Source organism: Polyergus mexicanus, unplaced genomic scaffold (assembly GCF_030449975.1).
Source record: "Polyergus mexicanus isolate NDT 795.1 unplaced genomic scaffold, iyPolMexi1.0 SCAF_17, whole genome shotgun sequence".
Lineage (NCBI taxonomy): Eukaryota > Metazoa > Arthropoda > Insecta > Hymenoptera > Formicidae > Polyergus > Polyergus mexicanus.
In genome coordinates this window covers 1,064,945-1,089,325 of record NW_027223337.1, presented here as the reverse complement: position 1 = coordinate 1,089,325, position 24,381 = coordinate 1,064,945, and the positions used below count along the sequence as shown (strand labels likewise).

The following is a 24,381-nucleotide window of genomic DNA, read 5'->3' as shown; positions in this document are numbered from 1 at the left end:
CATTTGCGTGCGCGCGCGCACACGCATTTTCCAACATAATATCCCACTCGTGTCGCATTACCATACTATTAACATAGTACATACCTCGCGGCTACGGTTCAACGACTTCAACCCTTTTAGCGCTCGCGCGCGACTACACTTTATTTAATTTTAAACTTAATTTCCGCCGATTCCAAAGGCGTCTCTCTCAACATTAAAATCTCTCGCGTACGTTTGCGACTTTTTTTTTTCCCCCTAAGTAATTTGCACTCTTCAGATTTTCAAAATCTTCTAACAAAATATATCTGATTCTCTTGACATTTATTATAAATTAGAAAAAAAATAAAATACGCGCAACGGTAGATTCATATACAGGATGTGTTTGCTCAAATTTCACAAAGAAAGATTCCTTGATTCTCCAGGTATTTTTATTTAAAATTCTAGAGGTTGAACAGAATGTTTGAAAAATTTTTTGATGCAACTTTCTAAAATAAGATTTTTTCTAATGTGCTTTTCATTTATACGAAGGAAAAATATAGAGCCAATTAAGTTTCAAGTGCTAGATTTGCAAATGTACTGGAAAAAAATTGAACAGCTTTCATAGGATGAACATTTTTCATTTGTAGATAATATATTTATTTTCATTCTTTCATTACTAAAAATTACAATAAAAAATGTGTACTGTATATTCAATATTTAATTAAAACATTGAATATATAAACAGAGATAGATATATATTTATAATATATCTCAAATACATAATTCATAATTTATCTTATCGGCGGGTTGTTGACTGCTTACGATATAAAAGCAAAATTACCTCAGAAAGAGAGTTTTTTTTTTTTTCAAATTCCCGAGTCCCAATAAAATTCCATAAAAATTCCCTGATTTTTCTCAAATAGAAGAGGAATCCTTGAGAGTTCCAACTTTTTCCACGTTTTTCCAAGGGGAGTAGACACCCTGATATAATATAAAACCGAGCAAGGGGCAATAGGGTGTGTATTCCAAAAGGGGAAATTTAGTGACGGGATTCGCGCGCGATCGTTTCTCAGCTGCTCGTGCACGCGACACCGCAGAAGAGGAATGACTTGGCGGCAGGCGCCTGGCGCCAAGAACACGTTAAGAGGAGAGGCTGCGTCGCCGCCAACTTCGCCGTCGTGTGAACGAACCGTAAGACACACCGATTGCACGCATCGTGTGCGTGCGCACACGCCAGGTATACACGGCGAGATATGCGACGTCCTTGATCATTTTTCAGACGATAAGGAATACGTACGGTTGACGCGAGGGAAGCTGGACAGGAGGAAGGGCTCTCGGTTGCCTCCGTAAGTCTGTTAAGCTATCGTAAACTGGTTCCCTCGTAAGGCCCCTTTGCGCCGCAACCACGAGATTTAATAGAACGGCGTCGAGCGACGCCGGCCAGCCGGGGCCATTCGATTACGATATTCCCGATACCTCCCCGTTTAGCCTCGCGCACTCCCGATACCGCTCGATCAGATGGCAGTGAGATAAATTTCGCAAGAAACGACCGTTTCGGGCCGATGACCCGCGCGAGCGCACGTTCGCCGGTCGACATTGAGAGTAGAAGGAAAGAAAACGGACGTTCCCATCCCGAAATTCTGCACGTCACGCTATCGCGGGGCCATCATCATCTTGATGAACGTGAGTTGTTTGTGCTCTGTTAAGTTTTTTTTGTTTTGTTTTTTTTTCCATAGCAAAATATATATATAAAGAGATATTGGAACATATAAAAACAACAATATCTTTGATCATATTTCTCGAAGCAGTTGTTTTGCTCCATTCAATTTAACTCTCTCTCTCTCTCTCTGCTCTGTGTTTCCTGTATATATTTATTATCTTCGAGTTTAGAGGATAGCTCGTGTATAATTGTACCTCGAGTCGAAATTGTTCTCCTATTTTTTGATCCCAATTTTCAATGCAAACATTTATTTTTATACTTAAAAAAATCAGATTAGCTTCTTCGGAAATTATTTAATTCCCAGTTTTATCCAAAGATTCTCTTTTATATCTCTAAATCGGTTCATTTATCGTTATTTAAGATACGCGTTAAGTAAAAACTCAATATACAAAACATAAAAAAAAAAAAAAAAATTGAGATTAAAAATAGGAGCAAAATTTCAACTTAGGATGACAAAATATATTAATTTTTGTATTGTAAAACAACATTTGAAAATATAAAAAAGAACTCACCTCTGCACTTCTCTTTACAAATATATTCATCTGTACATGGCATTTTAAAAATGAAGGGGGAAAAAAAAAAGAAACAAAATGAAAACACACGGAACGAGCGGAACAGCGAGATTGCAAAGAATAATCCCGTTTAATACTTTCCGCTAAGAGTATTCATTTGTATTCATCTCCGTTAATCTGGCAATCCTATCAAAAGACGAGAAATAAAATTCATATTTACGATATAATCATTTTTGCTCCAATCCTACCAATTAAACGCTGCTGCCAATTGACAGGAAATAGATATTAAAATGATATAAAACATGTTTTATAAAAATATGAATAATTCTCGGTAATAATTAATTCGAAAAACAATATGATAGCAAAGTTTATTATCTCTTTATCTTTGACTGTTTATTATATAATTATATCAAATATTATGTTTGTGTTTGGATGCACTGTATAAAAAAAAAATATAATATTTTAGATTGAATTTGTATGTTTGAGTAATTAATTCTGATACATTTATTTTTTGTTTATTACTCTACTATAAGTATTTTCAGGAAGTGAAGATGCTGGGATAAGTCAGATTTTCTCATCTTTAATATCAATTAATTTCTTGCCAATTAGAACAATAAATTCGGGATTACAACAATAAATTATAATTTAATTATTCTATCCGAATTTAATTACTCGCGATACTCGAGATACGCGAAATTAATGAAAGTTTTTACGTATGCGCGCTTTTCTCTTTCACTAAAAGTTCACGATTTTGCGAAAAATGACCTTCAACATTTCTCAACATTATATACGTCTTCCTCTCCGCTTAACACGGGAAACACGTCAATCTAAATGACGATGCGAATGGAGTCGCCCATCCCGACGATCGTATACTTTTATTCCGTCGAGAAGAGCGATAACTAAACATTGACACTCGAATCGTCACGTTGTAATAAAAAAGAGAGCGCGAAAATATGACAGGTAGCGTTTTCCCTTCGTCCGCAAATAAGTCACGAAATCGATGCGCTGAACAGTAATAGCGGCAGTTGGTAGCGAGATGCTGATGATCGCGCCGATCAACGAAGAGATTAGCATCTCTCGAGAGCGGCTCGCTCGCTAGAGCTCAACGTTCGACCTTGGCGGGACCTTGCGAGGTCGCCGACATGATTCCGTCCTGTCCACCGAGCTCGCAGCTCGGTGGAGATCGGCAGGGATTAGGAGAGAGGTATATTACAGAAGAGCGTTGTGGGAGTTTAGAGGGGTTCAGAGACAAGATGGGTCGGCGTGAAAGACACGCGACGTTTTGTCATCCGCCACAACACGCCTCCACCTGTATGGAGCAACCGACTAGGCTTTAACATCTGACTCATTCTTCTCGCGTCAGCCGCACAGCTGCATCGATACGGTGTCCCTGAATAGGCGCGTAATTGGACTCGTTGGCGGAAAAAGATTGGCGCAGAAAAAGCGTGTAAAAAATCTGGGAGAGCCCGAATGCGAGCGAGAATGGGAACGTCGCGATGCGGCGGATGTTGCGAACAATCCCGTTTCGCAGACTAATCACAGGGTGACTTTAACGCCGGCAAAAAGCGGTGAAAAGACACCTTGCATCACGCAACGACCAACACGCGAGCCTAATCTCCCTCACACCTTCGTGTTCTCTATTTACGCTATAATCCTTCCTGTTTCAATCTCTCAACGTGCATGCACGATGGAAACGATCAACGGCGAGCTTTCTGCAGAGCGGACAGTATGTAAATTAGGCAACAGTAATCTGCAGCAGCAGCAGCAGCATCGCGAAAAATTCTTCTTCGATAGAATAATTACTTCGCATGATCAACGAGCCGATTTAAAATCATCAAACTAGATTCATAAGTCATTTATTACCCCCATCATCGCGCATGTTGCGTAAAATAGCTTGCGTAACGTAACGAGATTTTAAGCCGATATACTGAAGAAAATTAAAGCCTCGTGTTTAAATTAAAACGAATCGTTTTGCGTATAGGAAAATGCGCGAGAGATACGTAACAACGAGTGAGAAAAACTTTGTGTCCGCGGTCTAGAAAATGAAAAATCTCTCTCTTTCTCGTCTGCTCGACCAACTATTCGATTCCCGCAATTTCTGCACGAACGATCGTGGTGATGTGAGATTGCTACGGGATTTCCGCGTAGACGGGAAGCCGCGAACCACCTCAACAACAATCTCGCGTTCACGATCTACGTGCGCTATTTGTTACGCTAGCAGCGGATGATTCGCGAGTGTGTCGCCTATTCGAGAAAACGATTGAGAAACGATCATAGCGAATCCGCGAATGCATATTTCTTGCAAATTGACACTGACATTAGATGGCTTGTCGATAGATAAAAAAAAAAAAAAAAAAAATCTATTACGAAACAATATCAAGAAGAAACTATTGACGCAGTAACATCAGAATCTAATCCCTTAGATAATTTTAAATAAAAAAAATTCATATACATTGAAAGAAAAAAGTTGTTAATTTAACTAAATTCGTCCAACTAATTACTATTTCTCTGTATTTTTTTAATTGAAATATTTAAATCTAACATGACGTATGTTTGACTTCAATACTTAAATATCTCATTTAAAGAAATACAAAGAAATAGTAATTAGTTGGACGAATTTAATCAAGTTAACAACTTTTTTTTTTTTTTTCCAATGTACGTGAGAAAGAAGGAATGGTTATTTAGATCTGAAAAACCAAACGTTGCAAATCCAATATTGTTAATCTAACATAAATAATGAAATTTTTACTATTCCATTTGCTTCTGGAATTTCTGCCTTGAAAATTGAAAATTCCAGAAACCCGCAAGTATAATTTTGTACGCGATGCTATAACGATAAAAAGGTCAATGAGAGTAGACATGACTCTGGATTAAAGCGGTTTCTCGTTAGCGGTAACAAAGTAACACTCGCTAGTTATCATTTGGCGGGATAATTTTCAACATCAAGACCCATCGGAGGATGCATACAATATTTTCTCGGTACCGCGTGTGTCAGCGCATCGTGGCGGATCGAAATTCTTGCGGCAGGTATCTCCCGCAGTTATTGTGCGCGCGTTTCTTTACGCGGAAAGTTATATATTAACGGCCGTAAACGGCCGCGCGCTTCGCAAAAGGCCGCTCGCGCCTCAGGGTATAAGTGTTCGTGCAAATACGAAGTAAACGCGTCTTGTTCTCCGAGTTCTGCGCGCCGAGTTGCATACAAAGTTGTATACTGCGAGAGCGGAGAAACCCGCGCCGGCTAAATTTAGATCTATAAATCTAAAACTTCAAGTAAAACTTATATATATATGTACATGGAAAGGGAAAAGGGAAATCTCAAGAACTCGATTCTCGAGCCAAGTCACGAGTATTCCGACGTCTAGATACCCGAAGATATCGAAGCAGCATCGCATAATGTATAATATATATTGTGTATTGTATATATTATATATTTACATAAATAATATATATATAATATATATTTTTTTAAATATATTAAAAATGTATGTTATATATAATATATATAATTATATATAAAAAATATATTGTTATATATATTATTGTATATTTTAATATATTATGTATACATATTTCTCACACAATTCCAACACGTATTTATATGTATATATCATATTCTCTTAATATTCAAATATGCGTATTAAGAAATTATTCTCTGAATAATTTCAACATTAATTTAAAGGATAGTGTCGAATCGCTGAAATATAATGGATTTAAATGGAAACCGGTGAAGTTTTATCGTACGTTCGCGGGGACCATCGACGACGCTAATAGACGCACGTTCGGATCACCCTGGGAAAGTTGATCTTGTACAAACGCCACACGTTTCTTACAACATTCTTCCCCGTGCGGAACCTCGCTAGGCATTTTCCTGGGAGAGCCAGTATCGTTATTCCGCGCGCGTCAGCCGCGAAGAAGAAGAAGAAGAAGAGAACGAGCGCGTACGTAAGCATTGATTACCGGACGACATTCGCGATTCGTGCCGTTTCAGGGCGGTGACGCGCTTAATGACAGCGCTATTAATTTGCAAATTGTCGTTTATCTGGCGCGGCTCCGAGACCGTCCGCCATCCCGTTCTCGTTGTAAACGTGAGGATTGTCGCGATCGCTAGTTAATGGATTAATCGTCCTGTTAATCAATTTCGCAACGTCGCGAGTTAATATCCAGACTTCGTTTATGTAGGCAAGAGTCTACATGTTTAACAAGTAGTCCGTATACATGGTTACGAACAAGCTTACTTTGACGCATCAGCTTCTATCAATCGACAAAAAGAAAAAAGAGAGAAAAAAATGTGCATATATGAATATGTACATCTTAACAGGAATCAATTACTGAAGATTCCGTTGAACGCTCGCATTTTATACTCCCCATGATTTCAATTCACTAACACAATCATCTATCTCTCACAAAATAATTTTTAATAAAAAAAATGTGTGATTTAGATATAAAAAATTAATTAATAGAAATATAAGGAGACACGTGTAGACAATTTGCATACAAATCAATGGAATAAACGAATGTAGCGTCTGTCAGGCGCCGCAAGAATATTTTAAAGATCAAGGTGAAAGAGCAACGGCATTCCGACGAATGCATCGATAAATCGAGAATTCAGATCGCGAGCACGCAACAATAAGCGTCGATTATCTGCTTCGATATAAGTATTATTAGCATCGCCGTTAAGTTCAATCGCGGCAAGATAGATACGAAAATAGGAGGCTCGCTTATGATAAACGGTATTAAGATTTAATTTAATTTAGATAACGGTATTGAGATTTTTTTACCGTTACCCCATTATTAATACGCAATCAAATGGAAGAATCTGATTTTAATAGCCAGATCGAATTAGTCGCGACTCTACCTATGGAACGATCATCAATTTGATCGTCAATTTCTTGTCGGTTTAACGAAGGAACGAAAATCCGCGCTCTCTCTCTCGTTAAGCAATCTTGTCCCAAGACCACGCACGTGATTAGAAGAAGGGCAGGAAATGAACGGAGAGCCAGACTCAACCGACTTTTGATTTGCGGCCGATAACTGTCGGATAGAGAACGCGACCAGCCTTGGCGAACGCTCGTTTCAACTCGTCGTAATTCGCTCTAGGTGAAATTTCAATTTACAAGACCAATCTGTGCATTCTCCGATCAAGTACGAAAGTCGAATTCGTCGAATTTTAACGATTGTTGATTTTCTATATGCATCCGATTACCAAACGAACCGAAAGTATTACCAAAATTTTCAAATAACATTAAATTGTCAATTTAAAAATATTTTATATTTAAAAATATTCTTTTATTCCTCATATAATACCTATAACGCGAACATTAATTTTAATTTTTATCTATAATTATTCTATTTATTACTTTAAGAATAATTTATTTTCTACACATCCCTTATTATTTTCATTCATTGAATAACATCTTACCTATAAAACAAATAAATGAATTTGAAAATGATAATAAATTTATTCTCTATTTTTGATACCTCAACTAGATTAACATTTTCCTTAAATTGGCTAAGAATATTAATAATTTTTTTTTATATTTCCTCATCAAATTTTATTTAATTCCATCACGATATATTATAATCTGAAATTTATTATTAAATTTTCTATCTAAAGAATTTAAAATTTTAATTAATTACTCATATTCAAATTTAATTATTTTCTTAAGACTATTTTCTTTAATTATTATTTTTAATTTAATAGGTCTATTCCCTTATATTTTCACATTATTTTCTTTATCATTAACTCTACGAATCGCTATAATTATATACAGAATATTTAATTATTTAAACGAATATCAAACTATCAAATTGTCGAAATAGAAAAAAAAATTACAGTACGCTCTCGCGTATTGAAAGAATTAAAATTTTCATTCTTGTTAAGAAAACTTTGCCACGAAATTTTGATGCTGGAAAACATTTCATATAATATATATATATTGAGACTTATCATATATACAAGTATACTAGTCTCGTTGCTAAAGCGTTGCGATTTAACGCCGGCATTGTCAACGTCACCTCCGCTGCAGCTACTGCTGTTCGTTCACCCGACCTTGGCAAGGTCACGCAGTCAGGATAAAAAGTAACGAGGCAGAAGCGCGGAAGGTAAGGCGAGGAGAGGTTCGACCAAGAATGGGGAAGGAGGGTGGAAGGGAGCCAGGAGAAGGTCTAATCAACGGCCGGCGTCATGCTCCAGAGAGCATTGCGGGAAGGGAAGGCAGAAAAAGCGGCGAAACGATGGCGAGAGGTAGGAAGAGGAGATCGAGCGAGAAGCGAGAGTAGTGTCGATCGACCCCACAGCTCAAACGTCACATCGGGACTTTCGAAAGACGTCGATGGCTCCCACGAGGGTCGAAAAACGATAAACCCATCGATACCGCTACTAAAAAAAAAAAAAAAAAAGTCTACGATCCCGATTACATCGAATACTTGAGGCAAGCAAATTTATCTTTAGCAATTCGTCCATCAATGATACGACTATACTATCGATCTTCTGGAATTTCGCTCTTTTAATACTTCGATTGTCATATCGTAGAAATGTGACTGATTTTCGTTTAATTTCTTTTACATTATTTATAATGAATAATAGAAATTAAAAAATATGATTTTATTATTTATTAAAATATAAATATAATTTGCATACAATTCTTGGGATTATCAAAAAATTGCCCGTAATATAGAGAAAGAGTCAAAGATACATTAGAGTTAGATCGTTAAATCGACAATAATTCGATATAAATTACTGTACGATACGAGTGCACGTTAGTCGAGACGCTGAGTTAAAAATAACGTCTCGCCGGATATTTATAGCGGCGAAGCGGGTGGGGAAGAGTGTGAGAGAGAGAGAGAGAGAGAGAGAAGAGGGCGAGGGTTAACGGGATGAGAAAAGAAAGGAGAGGTGCATCTCTCGCACCGATCCGCGACGATAGCTCGGAGTCGCGGGAGAGCTCAAAGGCAAGGAGAAGTCGCGGGACATACGGGTAGCACAGAAGGCGGATAAGGAGAAGGATAGAGAGGGCTGTAAGTGTGTAACCTGCCTGCCTACCTGCCTACTTCGAGTCGAGTGGCAAATGGAGGGAGAGAAACAGCCCGGAGTCTCGGGCTACATAGCACGGGGTAGCTGAAGTGGAGCGATGCCGGTGTATTAGACGAGTCCCAGAACGCGTGAAAGAGAGAGAGAGAAAGAAAAGTGCAGCAGCGATGGGTGCATTGCGCCCGAAGCAAGATGGCCTTGACGTGGGCCGACCGGCGAGGGCAAGGACGACCGCCCGAGGGATATCCTCCTCTTTTTATCCTCTCCACAGTCGGCAGTCGCATCGACCGCAACGACTGACGGCTCCCTCTTCTTCTTCTTGGCCCGCAACCGCGCCCCATCCATTACAATATTGCGACAATAACGACGACAATATCCCTCGGCGATATTTACCGGAAGATTTCATAAGTCACTCGACTCCGCCTCCGCCGCGGATATCGCGAAATTATGCTCATGTTCTACGGGGGAGGAGTGATTGTGTAATGTAACGTATGGTGAGGAAGGAAGTAATGTTCCTATATAATGTATATGACGCTCGATCTCGTGAAAGATATTCTGGACCATCGCTGGTTCCAAGACTGCGAGACAACTGACATGTATAATTCGAGAATTGAAGTTGAGAGCAACAAAAATGTTGCCGTCTTATTAATTATAGTCTTCGTTGTATCTTCAAATTGATAATTACCCTAATCCAATTAAAGATAACTGCTATTCGAAACAGATTTTCTTGCGGTCTTCCATTGAGAAACTAATTTTATTGATGGACAAAAAATTTGAAGCAATGATCATGCAGATTTTGATACCTGAATCAGAGATCTTCAATTCTTGATTAAAATAAATTTAAAAGTATCTTTAAAAAAAAAAAAATTATATTTTTTTCTTTTCTTGTTTCAACTCGGCCGTTAACATCTATTGAAATCAAATTCAGGCCGTTAAGTTTTTTCTTTTCTTTTTTTTTCTTTTTTTTAGTGATGTTCTCTCACTCTCTCTCTCTCTCCCTCTCTCTAGCCTTAAAAATTATTTAAAAAAGTAAAACAAAACTGACTGCGATCGAAGAGAAAGCTATACCTTTTCTGCTCGTTTTAACATTTTCCTTATAAAACTTACAATTGGAATAGGAATCAAGTTTGAAAACAATTTTTTATCTTCGTACTTAAAAAAAAAAAAAAAAAAAAAAAAAAAAAAAAAAAAAAAAAACTCAATTAATTATCGATTGCAACTTTCAAGTATTAAAAATGCGGACTTTTTGTCAAGCTACATTGATGGCAGATACTATCGGATTCCCATCAACGAGTTTTTTCCCAGCGGAACAATCTCATCCGTCACTCTCGTCTCTCTCGTGTTTTTTAATCTTTTTTTTTTTCCAGCGAGACGACGAGAGATCTCGTCCCTGAAAACTGCCCGACTTCGGCAATCGTTCCAAAGAATAATTCATGACGTCGTGATCTTACGCGAGAATAGTTTATCATCCATGCAAGTGGGAGACGTCCGATCGGAAATCGATTCACGTATCGACGACATGAATCGGATGAGAAAACACGTTAGAGGAGAGACGAAATAATATAGAAAAGAAAGAAAATTCAGCCAATATAAAGAAACGCTGAAAAAGTAGTCATTTTTAACTAATCACTCCTATAATATAAAATAAGATGCAAGAGATTTTCGCATCCTATTCGTTCTAGTAATTCAACCCTGAGCTATTTTCATTCGAGTTTCTTTAATGACGTGAAAGAGATGCGATGATAGTCGGGAGAGGAAAAAAAATTTCAACGAGTTATAGAAAGACTTCTTGTTTACATCGATCGAAATATAAAACATTCACGAAAGTTCCCCTCGTTGACTTTGATATCTTTAGATCAGGAAGTTTCTTCTACTTCAACAACTGAGATTTTTTTTTTCTAGCGTTCTTTCCTCGATCCCATGATTACCAGGATTATTTAAGACAAAAGGAGTGATCAGTTGGACACAACCGGAAATGATATAGAAGAAACAGGATAATCTTACTAATCATCGTCGTTAGAGAAAAATGAGATAAAATCGATTAGACAAGTCAGTTAGAATACTCAACTATTCTCCTCCTGATAAACAAAGAAGCTACGAGATGAGATTTCGTAAATGCAGCATAAAAAAATCAGCTAATTAAATGCGTTTTAAAGATTTTAAATATATCTATTTACATATATATTCTCCACACAAGAATGGACAAAAATTTATTCCGATACAAGTATAATTATTTTATTCCATCATCTTGTTTTCGTCGACAATTTTTTATATAAAAAATGACATCTCACGCCAATGAACCTTCTCTCTAAAATTTAGACATTAATTTTTACGTGCGTAAAGATAGAGAAAAAACTCTAAAATCGAGTTCTAAAGAAACGGAAAGCGCGAAGGCCAACGAGGAGAGGCAAATACAGAAGAGTTTATGCGAAATGACCGGCGTAAAAGTATCCAAGCGCTATGTAACGCGCAACGAAAGTGGCGCGAAAGAATGAAATATCCGCGTTGACATATTGACACTTGGGGAGTCGTAATTCGCGCCTCTCGAACAAACACAGAGAGCCACGTTCAAGCGTTGGAGGTGGTTGAGTTGAGTTCGCCCGATGTTCAACGATGCACGCTCGTGAAAAAGATCCTTTCTCTCTCCCAAGGGCGAGAGAATCCGTTTCGCCTCGTGGAGCGTGCGCGAGCAAAGAGCACCGGTGCAAACACATCGGCGTGTCGACCGGGCTGTTTGTTCTGCGTCGATTAATACTCGAACGCGGGCGAAGCGGAAAGATCCGCGGGAGACAAGCTACCGTGGTATGGAACTTCGATTATCCACGCTAATTTGAGCGAGATCAATTATATTGTATTTAAAAAAAAAAAAAAAAAATTATCACTGACAATTTTATTAAAATAATAGAGCCTAAGGATATAAAAATTTGACGATTTCTATTATCAAAAGTGTGACCTGTAGAATAATATCGTTCGATTTTTAAATTGAATATTAAGTAGAAAAGGAAATGTCATGTCAGACAGTTTTGTAAAGTAACTTTATTTAGATCTATTTATTCCCCATTTATTTTCAATTTATTTTCTTATTTTCCACGATATGATGTTTTAAATTGTTTTTGTTTAAAGCATAATGTAAAATATAATATTATTAATATACGCTGTTAATAAAATGTAATACTGTTTGAGGAAAAAAAAAAAAAAAATCTTTGTTTAAGAGAAAAACTTAAATTAAATCATTAAAAATTCTCGACAGATATCTAAGATCCTTAAGCAAATGTCATGAAAAAGATCTAATTCTTATCAAAATATTTAGAGACTAAAGTAAAAGAAGATGAGAGTTAAATAAATGCCACGAGTTATTCGAGATTTGCGAGGAGCGATCGCGCTCGTGAAATCTCCGCACCGCGTCGTTATACGGGTCGTAAAAAGGTCGTCGCGTATCAAAATGTACAAAATTATTGCACCTTCCATCGCGGTACGTCCAATCTTACGATAAGACGCGATGGATATTACAAGCCGCGCTTCTCTCCGTCCAACCGAATGATCGTCCAATCTCCCAAACCCCCCCTTCACTCCGCGTCGTCGCCCGCGCTGCCACATTAAAATAATTTAATTTAATACCCGGCAATTCTGCTTATTGCCATTGCAACATCAATTTTAATAATAGTCCTCTCAGTGAGCGAGAGCTTCCCGATACCCTCTCGGCGACGACGGCGACGGCGGCGTTTCAACGCCTCCGAACAAATCGCGCAATACACATTCGATATTACGACCTCGAAGGTAATGGCGTTTTTTTTCTCCGATATTACTGAGAAATTTTATTTTTTTACAATTTATTTACACGGCGCGCGCAACGAAATTGATCGGCAGGGAGAGAAAGAGATTATATACGTGTGTGTGTATATATATATATATATATATATATATACATATACACGCAGCCGTTATTACAGATTAAACAGGTCTCTAATAATTCCGCTATCTGAAAAACGCTCGTCTTTTCTTCGATGATTTGTACAATATATATGTTAAAAACGAGAATAATAAAGATTTCTTTTCTGATAATTTATAAACGACTTGTTGAATATTATATTTTTCATATATTTGTATAAAACAAATGTTTAATCCCATTAAAAATTTCATTTAAAATTAAATTTAGATTGTTTATTCCATGTATATTAATAGTATGTTTTAATATTCATTTTTGTGCTTAGATTCGATCAATGATATATATATGAAACTGCTTTAATTTTAAATTATAAACAAACTCTTAAGAACAAATTATATAAAATAATGATACACGTTATCGACGGAATGTAAGCGGAAAAATGCTTTAAAATATATTACGCATAAATAACATGTCTCATTCGCGAGATCTAATGTTACATTTTGAACAGCAGAATACATTTTCGCGTATGACGATCTTGGTTAAAATTTGAATAAGAATATAAAGATTATATTTTTTCACCGATTATGCTGATTTTCCATAAAACGTTGGTGACAAAAAAAAAAAAAATGGAGAGAAGAGATCATTTCTCGCACGTACGCTCGAGGAGATTCCTCCGCGGCGAGGCTCTCGCTCCAAAGTACTCCGCAAGTATCCCGAGGTTGGCGATTGGTGCTCGAAAAGAGCCACTCGACGTGCCTACATAAATTCACGGTCGCGTCGGGGCATGTTAGCGTTATTACGTGTGTCGAGGGGAGTATACGCCGATACGCCCGGGCCGTTTTCTCCGTCCTTGCGCGGTAACACCCATTGCCGTAGCACCAGCAGCGGCCAGCAGTTTCGAACACCCGCTAGCGAAACTCCTCCCGGCCGGACGCAGACAGGTGGTAGCGGGAATCGCGTTACAGAAATTGCCAATTACCTATAACATGCAATTCCTGCCCAGCCCCTCGTCCTTGTCCCGGGCGCTCTCTCGTATTAATCCACCGCCCGTTACAACCGGACCGCGTAATCGCGCGGGAAACCACGGTCGAAATTGGATGCCGTATCCTTTCTCGCGGAAACGTCTCCCCAGAAAGCGGATCTCGGTAAACGTGAACGACGTCTTCCCACAAATATTCGATATACGTATAAGCGAGCGGTTTACATCTCCCAAGAAGATCTCTTTCGTCTAAGATATTATCTACGCTACTATCTCCGTCAGAGGCGTAAAAACGCGTCCGGTTTTGACTTTTGCGCCGCGACGAAACGCATCCATCATTCACTCTTACACGTGCATCGTGTGTGTGTGTGTGTGTGTGTGTGTGTACACCCGGAGGGTTGAGGTCCCCGAAGAGAAGAGGTCTCGGCTGCCAGCGGGAGTCGAGCGTTTATCACTTAATGACTTGGTCTACCGCCAGTTGCAAGGTTGATAGTCGGTAAGCAGGCACTCTCGACCGAGCCATCAGACGAGGCTAAAATCACTCGCTTAAAATTGTAAAAGTCCATAATTGGCCGCAACAGCGTCAGAATGAGGAATGTTATGCTTGCGCGCAAGGACGAACACTTTTGTACATCAGCTTTTATATCCCTGCCCCTCCCCCTTTTCCAATATAAAAAAAGGAAAAGAAAGAGAAAGGATATTCGTGCGAGACAACATATCTAATTAGCGGAACTAACTAACGCACGTGGCACGCGTCGTGCTTAATTGGAAGAATCTCCAAACAACCCACCGTTATCCGCTTAATTAATTACCCGCCTACGAATTTTCCTTTAAAGGCCGTGTGCTAGCGAGCCTCCTCCTCGCCGATTGCGATTAATATCATCCCCGTCGTGAACGATAAATCTCTCTCGTATCGAAGAGATACAAGGGACGCGGTGTGCACAATTCGTAAAGAAACAATATTGCGCAATTTAGATAAAAGACTCGCGCAACAATTCGGGTTTGGCTTGATTTTATTCTCACGCGGTTTCACGTAAAGTCAATATGACCGAACCTTCACCCGGAAAAGAAATCCGCACATTTTTTTTACGAGCTTCGCTCGACAAACTTCCTCAACGATCGGCCGAGAAACACGTGTTTAGTTAGTAAAATTCTTTTTCGCGTTAATATTAACTGTTTGCGAATATTCCAAAATTACAAGGAAACAAGAAGGCTTTAATATATAAATCCTTTCTTTGAATCATCTTCGGCAGAACCACATGGCAAAAAATTTATGCGTCTTGACCTTCCTCATCGATTATCACATTTAGTAAGTCTTCTATCGATTCTAGCCCTTAAGAAATGACGAGAATATAATATTCAGATTGTCAAGCATTGATAATCGCGAAAACAAGCGATCATAAACGAGAGCGAGAAATGAAAAATGCACACGTCATGTCACAAAGACGTCCGAAATTATAAAGGAGACTTGCTAAAGATGATAAACGATGAGGAAAATCAAAACGCATGAATTTTTTCATCGACTCGTCATACATTTATTTATTTATTATTTATTTATTTATAAATATATATATATATATATTTATTTATTATTCATTTATTTATAAATATATATATATATATATATTTATTATTCATTTATTTATTTATTTATTTATGATAAAATATCCACATGCACAATTGCAAATCCGTGTGACATGTCACTAGATGATATCACGGTTCTATTTGCATCGTCGTATTTGTAATACACAAAATATTTTTGTCCAATCTTTGTCTAAAATTATTTCCATAATACAAGTAAAAATTTCTCAAAATCCATTTCTTTTATTTTCAAGTCATACCGGCCATTCTAAGAAACAGAAGTAATGTTTACAATAAATTCGATCATCTATTAGAGAGAAATTATTCGTTACATATTGTATTAATTTCTAGTTTTCATACCGATCCAATTCCTTCCAACGATGGTGTCATCATTATAGAAGTAGAACATTTTCAGTACAATAGAAAATTTCCGTTGTACACTTCTTATTTTTAAAAATGAAGTTTATATTTTTAAAATTCGCGGTTTGCGCTATTCACATTATACGTTAATTGCACTCAAATCCGATATCCTTTTCCCTCCTCCTAAATCGTTTAGTATATTCGAATTATGACCATTAATCTATATTCTGTATTAATCTCCGTGTTCTTGCGTTCGCGTTCGATGCTTCTCCTATTCTATCGAATTGTTGAAAAGAAACTACCCGAGTTTCCTTCAACATGAAATAAACAAAAGCGTTCGTTAATTTCATGTTCAAAGGATGATACGGAAAGATGCACCCTATTATTACGATAAAGGAGTAATGATGTAAGAACTGACTTTACATGAAAATGCGAAAGAGAGAAAGGGTTCAAACACAAATAATTGCACACGTATTATTTAGTTGAATTATTGCGTAGTCTTTGCCGCGTCAAAAGGAATCGATAACCGAGTTGCTCTAATTCATCGAGCGATAAATGTTCACAAGGAATCGTTGATAATACGTAATATTAGTATTTCGCAAAATGTTGGGCAAGAAAGACATTTGGAACAGTCGGTACTATATTATTCCTAAAGTATACATGACTATAGCGGGAGTATGGCCGTATCATAGACTTCGCGACAGATGTATATGCTTCGTGCCGATGTTTACTTTTTGCTTTAGTATTCTGATACCACAGGTATATACAGTATGTTTGAAAATTACGCTCTTGCGAGAGAACAATTCATTACGGATTATTTATCGTACCAACTCATCGCACAATTTTCTTTCCTTTGTCAATAAAATCTTGATATTCCACGATATTATAAATCCGATACAGTTACTATACGTATTAAACGCAATGGATCTCGATGATATTTTCGAGGGTTTGCCATCCGTATTGATTAGCATAATATTCAGCTACAAAATAGCGAACATGATGTTCAACAACAAACATGTAAGTAATCATTATACAATATGGATGCGACGTAATCTTTTGTATAAAAATTATTAATGCGATGGAAAATGCGCGCGTATATTTATACAGATCAAGTCTTGCCTTAAGATGATGGAAGAGGACTGGCTATCATTAAATACAGATGTGGAAAGAGTTATACTGGCACGTCACAGCGAATATGGACGGTATCTGACGATATTTTACGCAGGTACGTTTTAAAAATTGTAAATGCATAGTAAACCGTGCATTTTTTGAATGTAAGAGAGAGTATACGAAAGCATGTATTTTATACTACATCCTCTGTATTATTTTTCAAATTTTTCCTTCATTTATTTGAAGCCTTAAAATTTGCACAGATGATGTAAGAGAGATAATTTGCTTATTTTTTTAAGAGATATTTTCATCGTTTGAAGAACCGTAGAAAATAATAAAAATCAAAGAACATTTGTGTTCGTATAACACATATATGTATATATATATATATATATATATCTTTTTTAGTTTTCATGAATATAACAGCATTCTTTTATTTGATGAAACCAGTCATTATGACGTTATTAGAGGACAATGCCGCGAACGTAAAAAAATCGCCCATATCGGGTGCATCGAAATTGCCGTTTCAAGTCGAGTATGGCAAGAAATTAGATCAGTATTTCTACCCAATAACGATTCACTGTTATCTAGGCGTGTTCGCTCACGTATTTAGCACAATCGCGGTTGATACCTTTTATTATACTGTAGTGCAGCATACCTGCGGAATGTTTTCAATTGTTGGGTAAAAATATTAGAATCACAAAGATGATTCACAGAAATGACAATTAAATACTGAAATATAAGAGTACGATTTTCGCACTAATATTCTTCGCTTCCAGACACATGTTAAAGGATATCGGTAAAGATAGTGACGCTAATTTTCATATGAAGTTGGATAAGATAAAAGACATCAATTATCATAAAGCATTGGACTGTTTGCGTAGGCATCTTAATGTGATAAAGTGCGTGTTAACGAAAACAATATTTATTCTTTAGATTTCCTCTATATTTTAAAAAAGATACCTATACTACAAATAATAGCTTTATATATCGATATTTTCATATTGCTCGCAACCGCATTCAACCTCGCGATTTTGCAGATTCGCGAAATTGATCGAATCTACGTTTACGAATATTTTCTTGATCAGTATTAGTTTAAATATGGTTGGTGGCAGTATATGCGGTATACAAGTATGTACCAATTCCTTTTTGTGGCTATACTTTACTATAAATATATGTCCTGTCAGCAAGAAGAATTTAATGTTCTCAATTACAAGCAACATTTTACAAAGATAATATTTACATCTTCATTATCGAATACGTAATTTTCGGAATATATATTTGTAAGAGAAAAAAAATTAATTCGAAAAAATTAGAGATAATCCGGAAAGATATCTGGAAAGCAATTAAATTTTTATTCTAGGTAGTGATGAATTTAAGCAATGCGAGAGATATTGCAGCACCTCTGGCAATCTACATTGCGCAACTCATCCATCTTTTCTTGCAATTTTGGCAAGCTCAATTTTTGTTGGACTATAGTATTGTTCCGTACGAATCGATGTAAGAATGCAGATTTCTTCGCTAGGTTTTTTTTTTTATTTAAACTGGTAAAAATTTCATTTTGTATCGTAGTTGCAAAGGAAACTGGTATTACACTTCGAAAAGATGTCGAAAAATATTTCTTTTAATCATGAACAGAACTATGTCACCTTGCAAATTAACTGCTGGTAAAATTATGACTTTATCAATTGAAAGTTTTGCTGCGGTAAGTAATTCTACATTAATTCTCCAGTCTCACACATAGTTTATAATGTTAAAAAGATTGCACGGAATACTTTATTTATTTTCATTACTTGCATGACATATCAAATAGTTATTTAAAAATATTATTTTGAAATAGTTATTTAAAAATTATATATATATATAATAATAATAAAAAAATATTTATATATAAACTATATAAAAACTTTTTATTTTTTAAAGGTTCTAAAAACATCGATGTCTTATTTTACGGTGTTACGTTCTTTCCAGTCATGATGCCATCAAAGCAGCTCATGCATTGTTGATATCTTATTAGTATAATAAAATGGTATATACATGAAGTTTCTTTTGATATTTTTAGTAAACTTCAATATTATAATTAGACTAACATCGACTATCTCAATCTAAGTACTTAGAAATTTCAAAATATATTTCACCAATAATATGCAATCTACATCATACCTCAACTTTATTTACATTCTGCATAACAATTGTAATCTCATGTTCGTGTGTGTATGTGTATGTGTGCGTGTGTTGCAAGTTATTTCTTTTTATTAATTAACTATATTCAAAAAAAGACCCATATAGTTTTGTTTCCAAAGACGAAAACAAAAGCAAATGATGCTTTTTCTAAATTTCGTGTTTGTTGAAAAAAAAAAATGAAAATAAATTAAATTTTATATATAATTTTTTGAAATTTTCAGAATACGCTATTATAATTTCGCGAGTTATTGCGTTTCAGAATACTGATCCCGATATTGTTGATATATCTTTTAATTATTTTTTCAATGAATCTCGATGGTAGCTGAGAATGAGCTACTTTGCCAGAGAATAAAGAAAAGAAAGAGAGAGAGGATAAAGAGAGCCCGAAATCATTCTGATTACTGACTGACGTACTGTTACGTATTATTCTCGATTGAACACCAAAGAATAGCTAAGTAATCACTTAATCCCTTTTGCCCATGTAATGTAAATCACAATATGATTAAGTTTATTAACTTTTATATTATACAATTATGTTAAATATTATGTGTGTTGGGGTGCACCCTATAAAAAAAAAAAATATAATATTTTTAAACTCAATTTGTATCTTTGAGCAAATAGTAATTAATTCTGATATATTTATTCTTTTGTTTATTCCTCTACTACAAATGTTTTTAGGAAATGAAAATGTCCGTATAATGTCAAGTCAACTTTCCAATCTTTAATATCAATTTCCTGTCAATTAGAATAATAAATTCGAGATTAAAACAATAAATTATCATTTAATTATTCTACTCGAATTTAATTACTCGCGATACTCGAGATACACCAAATTAATGAAAGCTTTTATATATGCGCGCTTTTCTCTGTCACTAAAAGCTGATGACTTAGCGCAAAATGACTTTCAACATTTTTCAACATTATACACGTCTTCTCTCTACTTAACACGGAAAACACGTCGATTTAAATAACGATGCCAATGAATCGTCATGATGTCGTTTGACAATTTGAATTATGTATTTTCGTCATCTCTGAACACAACTGGAACCGATAGGAGACTTATCAAAGATGATAATCAATGAAGATCAAGTCGCATGAATTTTTTCATCGACTCGTCATACATTTGATTATTTATTATTTATTTATTTATATATAATTATATTTATTATTTATTTATTTATAAATATATATATCTTTATTATTCATTTATTTATAAATATATATATATATATATATATATATATATATATTTATTATTCATTTATTTATTTATTTATTTATGATAAAATATCCACATGCACAATTGCACAATTGCAAATCCGTGTGACACGTCACTAGATGATATCATGGTTCTATTTGCATCGTCGTATTTGTAATACACAAAATATTTTTGTCCAATCTTTGTCTAAAATTATTTCCATAATACAAGTAAAAATTTCTCAAAATCCATTTCTTTTATTTTCAAGTCATACCGGCCATTCTAAGAAACAGAAGTAATGTTTACAATAAATTCGATCATCTATTAGAGAGAAATTATTCGTTACATATTGTATTAATTTCTAGTTTTCATACCGATCCAAATCCTTCCAACGATCGTGTCATCATTATAGAAGTAGAACATTTTCAGTACAATAGAAAATTTCCGTTGTACACTTCTTATTTTTAAAAATGAAGTTTATAATTTTTAAAATTCGCGGTTTGCGCTATTCACATTATACGTTAATTGCACTCAGATCCGATATCCTTTTCCCTCCTCCTAAATCGTTTAGTATATTAGAATTATGACCATTAATCTATATTCTGTATTAATCTCCGTGTTCTTGCGTTCGCGTTCGATGCTTCTCCTATTCTATCGAATTGTTGAAAAGAAACTATCCGAGTTTCCTTCAACATGAAATAAACAAAAACGTTCGTTAATTTCATGTTCAAAGGATGATACGGAAAGATGTACCCTATTATTACGATAAAGGAGTAATGATGTAAGAACTGACTTTACATGAAAATGCAAAAGAGAAAGGGTTCAAACACAAATAATGGCACACGTATTATCTAGTTGAATTATTGCGTAGTCTTTGCCGCGTCAAAAGGAATCGATAACCGAGTTGCTCTAATTCATCGAGCGATAAATGTTCACAAGGAATCGTTGATAATACGTAATATTAGTATTTCGCAAAATGTTGGGCAAGAAAGACATTTGGAACAGTCGGTACTATATTATTCCTAAAGTATACATGACTATAGCGGGAGTATGGCCGTATCATAGACTTCGCGACAGATGTATATGCTTCGTGCCGATGTTTACTTTTTGCTTTAGTATTCTGATACCACAGGTATATACAGTATGTTTGAAAATTACGCTCTTGCGAGAGAACAATTCATTACGGATTATTTATCGTACCAACTCATCGCACAATTTTCTTTCCCTTGTCAATAAAATCTTGATATTCCACGATATTATAAATCCGATACAGTTACTATACGTATTAAACGCAATGGATCTCGATGATATTTTCGAGGGTTTGCCATCCGTATTGATTAGCATAATATTCAGCTACAAAATAGCGAACATGATGTTCAACAACAAACATGTAAGTAATCATTATACAATATGGATGCGACGTAATCTTTTGTATAAAAATTATTAGTGCGATGGAAAATGTGCGCGTATATTTATACAGATCAAGTCTTGCCTTAAGATGATGGAAGAGGACTGGCTATCATTAAATACAGATGTGGAAAGAGTTATACTGGCACGTCACAGCGAATATGGACGGTATCTGACGATATTTTACGCAAGTACGTTTTAAAAATTGTAAATGCATAGTAAACCGTGCATTTTTTGAATGTAAGAGAGAGTATACGAAAGCATGTATTTTATACTACATCCTCTGTATTATTTTTCAAATTTTTCCTTCATTTATTTGAAGCCTTAAAATTTGCACAGATGATATAAGAGAGATAATTTGCTTATTTTTTTAAGAGATATTTTCATCGTTTGAAGAACCGTAGAAAATAATAAAAATCAAAGAACATTTGTGTTCGTATAACACATATATGTATATATACATATATCTTTTTTAGTTTTCATGAATATAACATCCTTCTTTTATTTGATGAAACCAGTCATTATGACGTTATTAGAGGACAATGCCGCGAACGTAAAGAAATCGCCCATATCTGGTGCATCGAAATTGCCGTTTCAAGTCGAGTATGGCAAGAAATTAGATCAGTATTTCTACCCAATAACGATTCACTGTTATCTAGGCGTGTTCGCTCACGTATTTAGCACAATCGCGGTTGATACCTTTTATTATACTGTAGTGCAGCATACCTGCGGAATGTTTTCAATTGTTGGGTAAAAATATTAGAATCACAAAGATGATTCACAGAAATGACAATTAAATACTGAAATATAAGAGTACGATTTTCGCACTAATATTCTTCGCTTCCAGACACATGTTAGAGGATATCGGTAAAGATAGTGACGCTAATTTTCATATGAAGTTGGACAAGATAAAAGACATCCATTATCATAAAGCATTGAACTGTTTGCGTAGGCATCTTAATGTGATAAAGTGCGTGTTAACGAAAACAATATTTATTCTTTAAATTTCCTCTATATTTTAAAAAAGATACCTATACTACAAATAATAGCTTTATATATCGATATTTTCATATTGCTCGCAACCGCATTCAATCTCGCGATTTTGCAGATTCGCGAAATTGATCGAATCTACATTTACGAATATTTTCTTGATCAGTATTAATTTAAATATGGTTATTGGCAGTATATGCGGTATACAAGTATGTACCAATTCTTTTTTGTGGCTATACTTTACTATAAATATATGTTCTGTCAGCAAGAAGAATTTAATGTTCTCAATTACAAGCAACATTTTACAAAGATAATATTTACATCTTCATTATCGAATACGTAATTTTCGGAATATATATTTGTAAGAGAAAAAAAATTAATTCGAAAAAATTAGAGACAGTCCGGAAAGATATCTCGAAAGCAATTAATTTTTATTATAGGTAGTTATGAATTTAAGCAATGCGAGAGATATTGCAGCACCTCTGGCAATCTACATTGCGCAACTCATCCATCTTTTCTTGCAATTTTGGCAAGCTCAATTTTTGTTGGACTATAGTACTATTCCGTACGAATCGATGTAAGAATGCAGATTTCTTCGCTAGGTTTTTTTTTTATTTAAGCTGGTAAAAATTTCATTTTGTGTCGTAGTTGCAGAGGAAACTGGTATTACACTTCGAAAAGATGTCGAAAAATATTTCTTTTAATCATGAACAGAACTATGTCACCTTGCAAATTAACTGCTGGTAAAATTATGACTTTATCAATTGAAAGTTTTGCTGCGGTAAGTAATTCTACATAATTAATTCTCCAGTCTCACACATAGTTTATAATGTTAAAAAGATTGCACGGAATACTTTATTTATTTTCATTACTTGCATGACATATCAAATAGTTATTTAAAAATATTATTTTGAAATAGTTATTTAAAAATTATATATATATATATAATAATAATAAAAAAAATATGTATATATAAACTATATAAAAACTTTTTATTTTTTAAAGGTTCTAAAAACATCGATGTCTTATTTTACGGTGTTACGTTCTTTCCAGTCATAATGCCATCAAAGCAGCTCATGCATTGTTGATATCTTATTACTATAATAAAATGGTATATACATGAAGTTTCTTTTGATATTTTTAATGAATTTCAATATTATAATTAGACTCACATTGACTCTCTCAATCTAAGTACTTAGAAATTTCAAAATATATTTCACCAATAATATGCAATCTACATCATACCTCAACTTTATTTACATTCTGCATAACAATTGTAATCTCATGTTCGTGTGTGTATGTGTATGTGTGCGTGTGCTGCAAGTTATTTCTTTTTATTAATTAACTATATTAAAAAAAAGACCCATAAAGTTTTGTTTCCAAAGACGAAAACAAAAGCAAATGATACTTTTTCTAAATTTCATGTTTGTGAAAAAAAAAAAATGAAAATAAATTAAATTTTATAT

General features: G+C 35.1%; 3 protein-coding genes across 14 annotated transcripts in view; 2 read left to right on the top strand and 1 right to left on the bottom strand.

Annotated features, from left to right (window-relative positions):
* Window positions 1-24,381, bottom strand: part of LOC138940585 (telomerase-binding protein EST1A) — a 99,180-nt gene that overhangs the window by 43,509 nt on the left and 31,290 nt on the right. The window lies entirely within an intron of this gene.
* On the top strand, window positions 16,551-19,200 carry LOC138940641 (odorant receptor 13a-like). Of its 2 annotated transcripts, none has more exons than XM_070309732.1 (9): window positions 16,551-16,785; window positions 16,927-17,043; window positions 17,134-17,251; window positions 17,545-17,671; window positions 17,916-18,038; window positions 18,177-18,267; window positions 18,500-18,636; window positions 18,709-18,841; window positions 19,060-19,200. In XM_070309732.1, the coding sequence occupies exons 1-9, from the start codon at window positions 16,630-16,632 to the stop codon at window positions 19,111-19,113; spliced, it is 1,056 nt and encodes a 351-aa protein (XP_070165833.1). In that variant the 5' UTR covers window positions 16,551-16,629; the 3' UTR covers window positions 19,114-19,200. The 2 variants fall into 2 exon arrangements, with proteins under 2 accessions (XP_070165833.1, XP_070165832.1); XM_070309731.1 differs by having other exon boundaries at window positions 16,552-16,785; window positions 17,545-17,818.
* LOC138940621 (odorant receptor 13a-like) lies at window positions 21,454-24,051 on the top strand. Of its 7 annotated transcripts, none has more exons than XM_070309690.1 (9): window positions 21,454-21,650; window positions 21,792-21,908; window positions 22,017-22,116; window positions 22,402-22,675; window positions 22,773-22,895; window positions 23,034-23,124; window positions 23,356-23,492; window positions 23,564-23,696; window positions 23,921-24,051. In XM_070309690.1, exons 1-9 carry the CDS (start codon window positions 21,495-21,497, stop codon window positions 23,972-23,974), a joined length of 1,185 nt encoding a protein of 394 aa, XP_070165791.1. In that variant the 5' UTR covers window positions 21,454-21,494; the 3' UTR covers window positions 23,975-24,051. The 7 variants fall into 7 exon arrangements, with proteins under 7 accessions (XP_070165791.1, XP_070165790.1, XP_070165792.1 ...); XM_070309689.1 differs by having other exon boundaries at window positions 21,458-21,650; window positions 21,999-22,116; window positions 23,356-23,480; window positions 23,570-23,696; XM_070309691.1 differs by having other exon boundaries at window positions 21,459-21,650; window positions 21,999-22,116; window positions 23,109-23,124.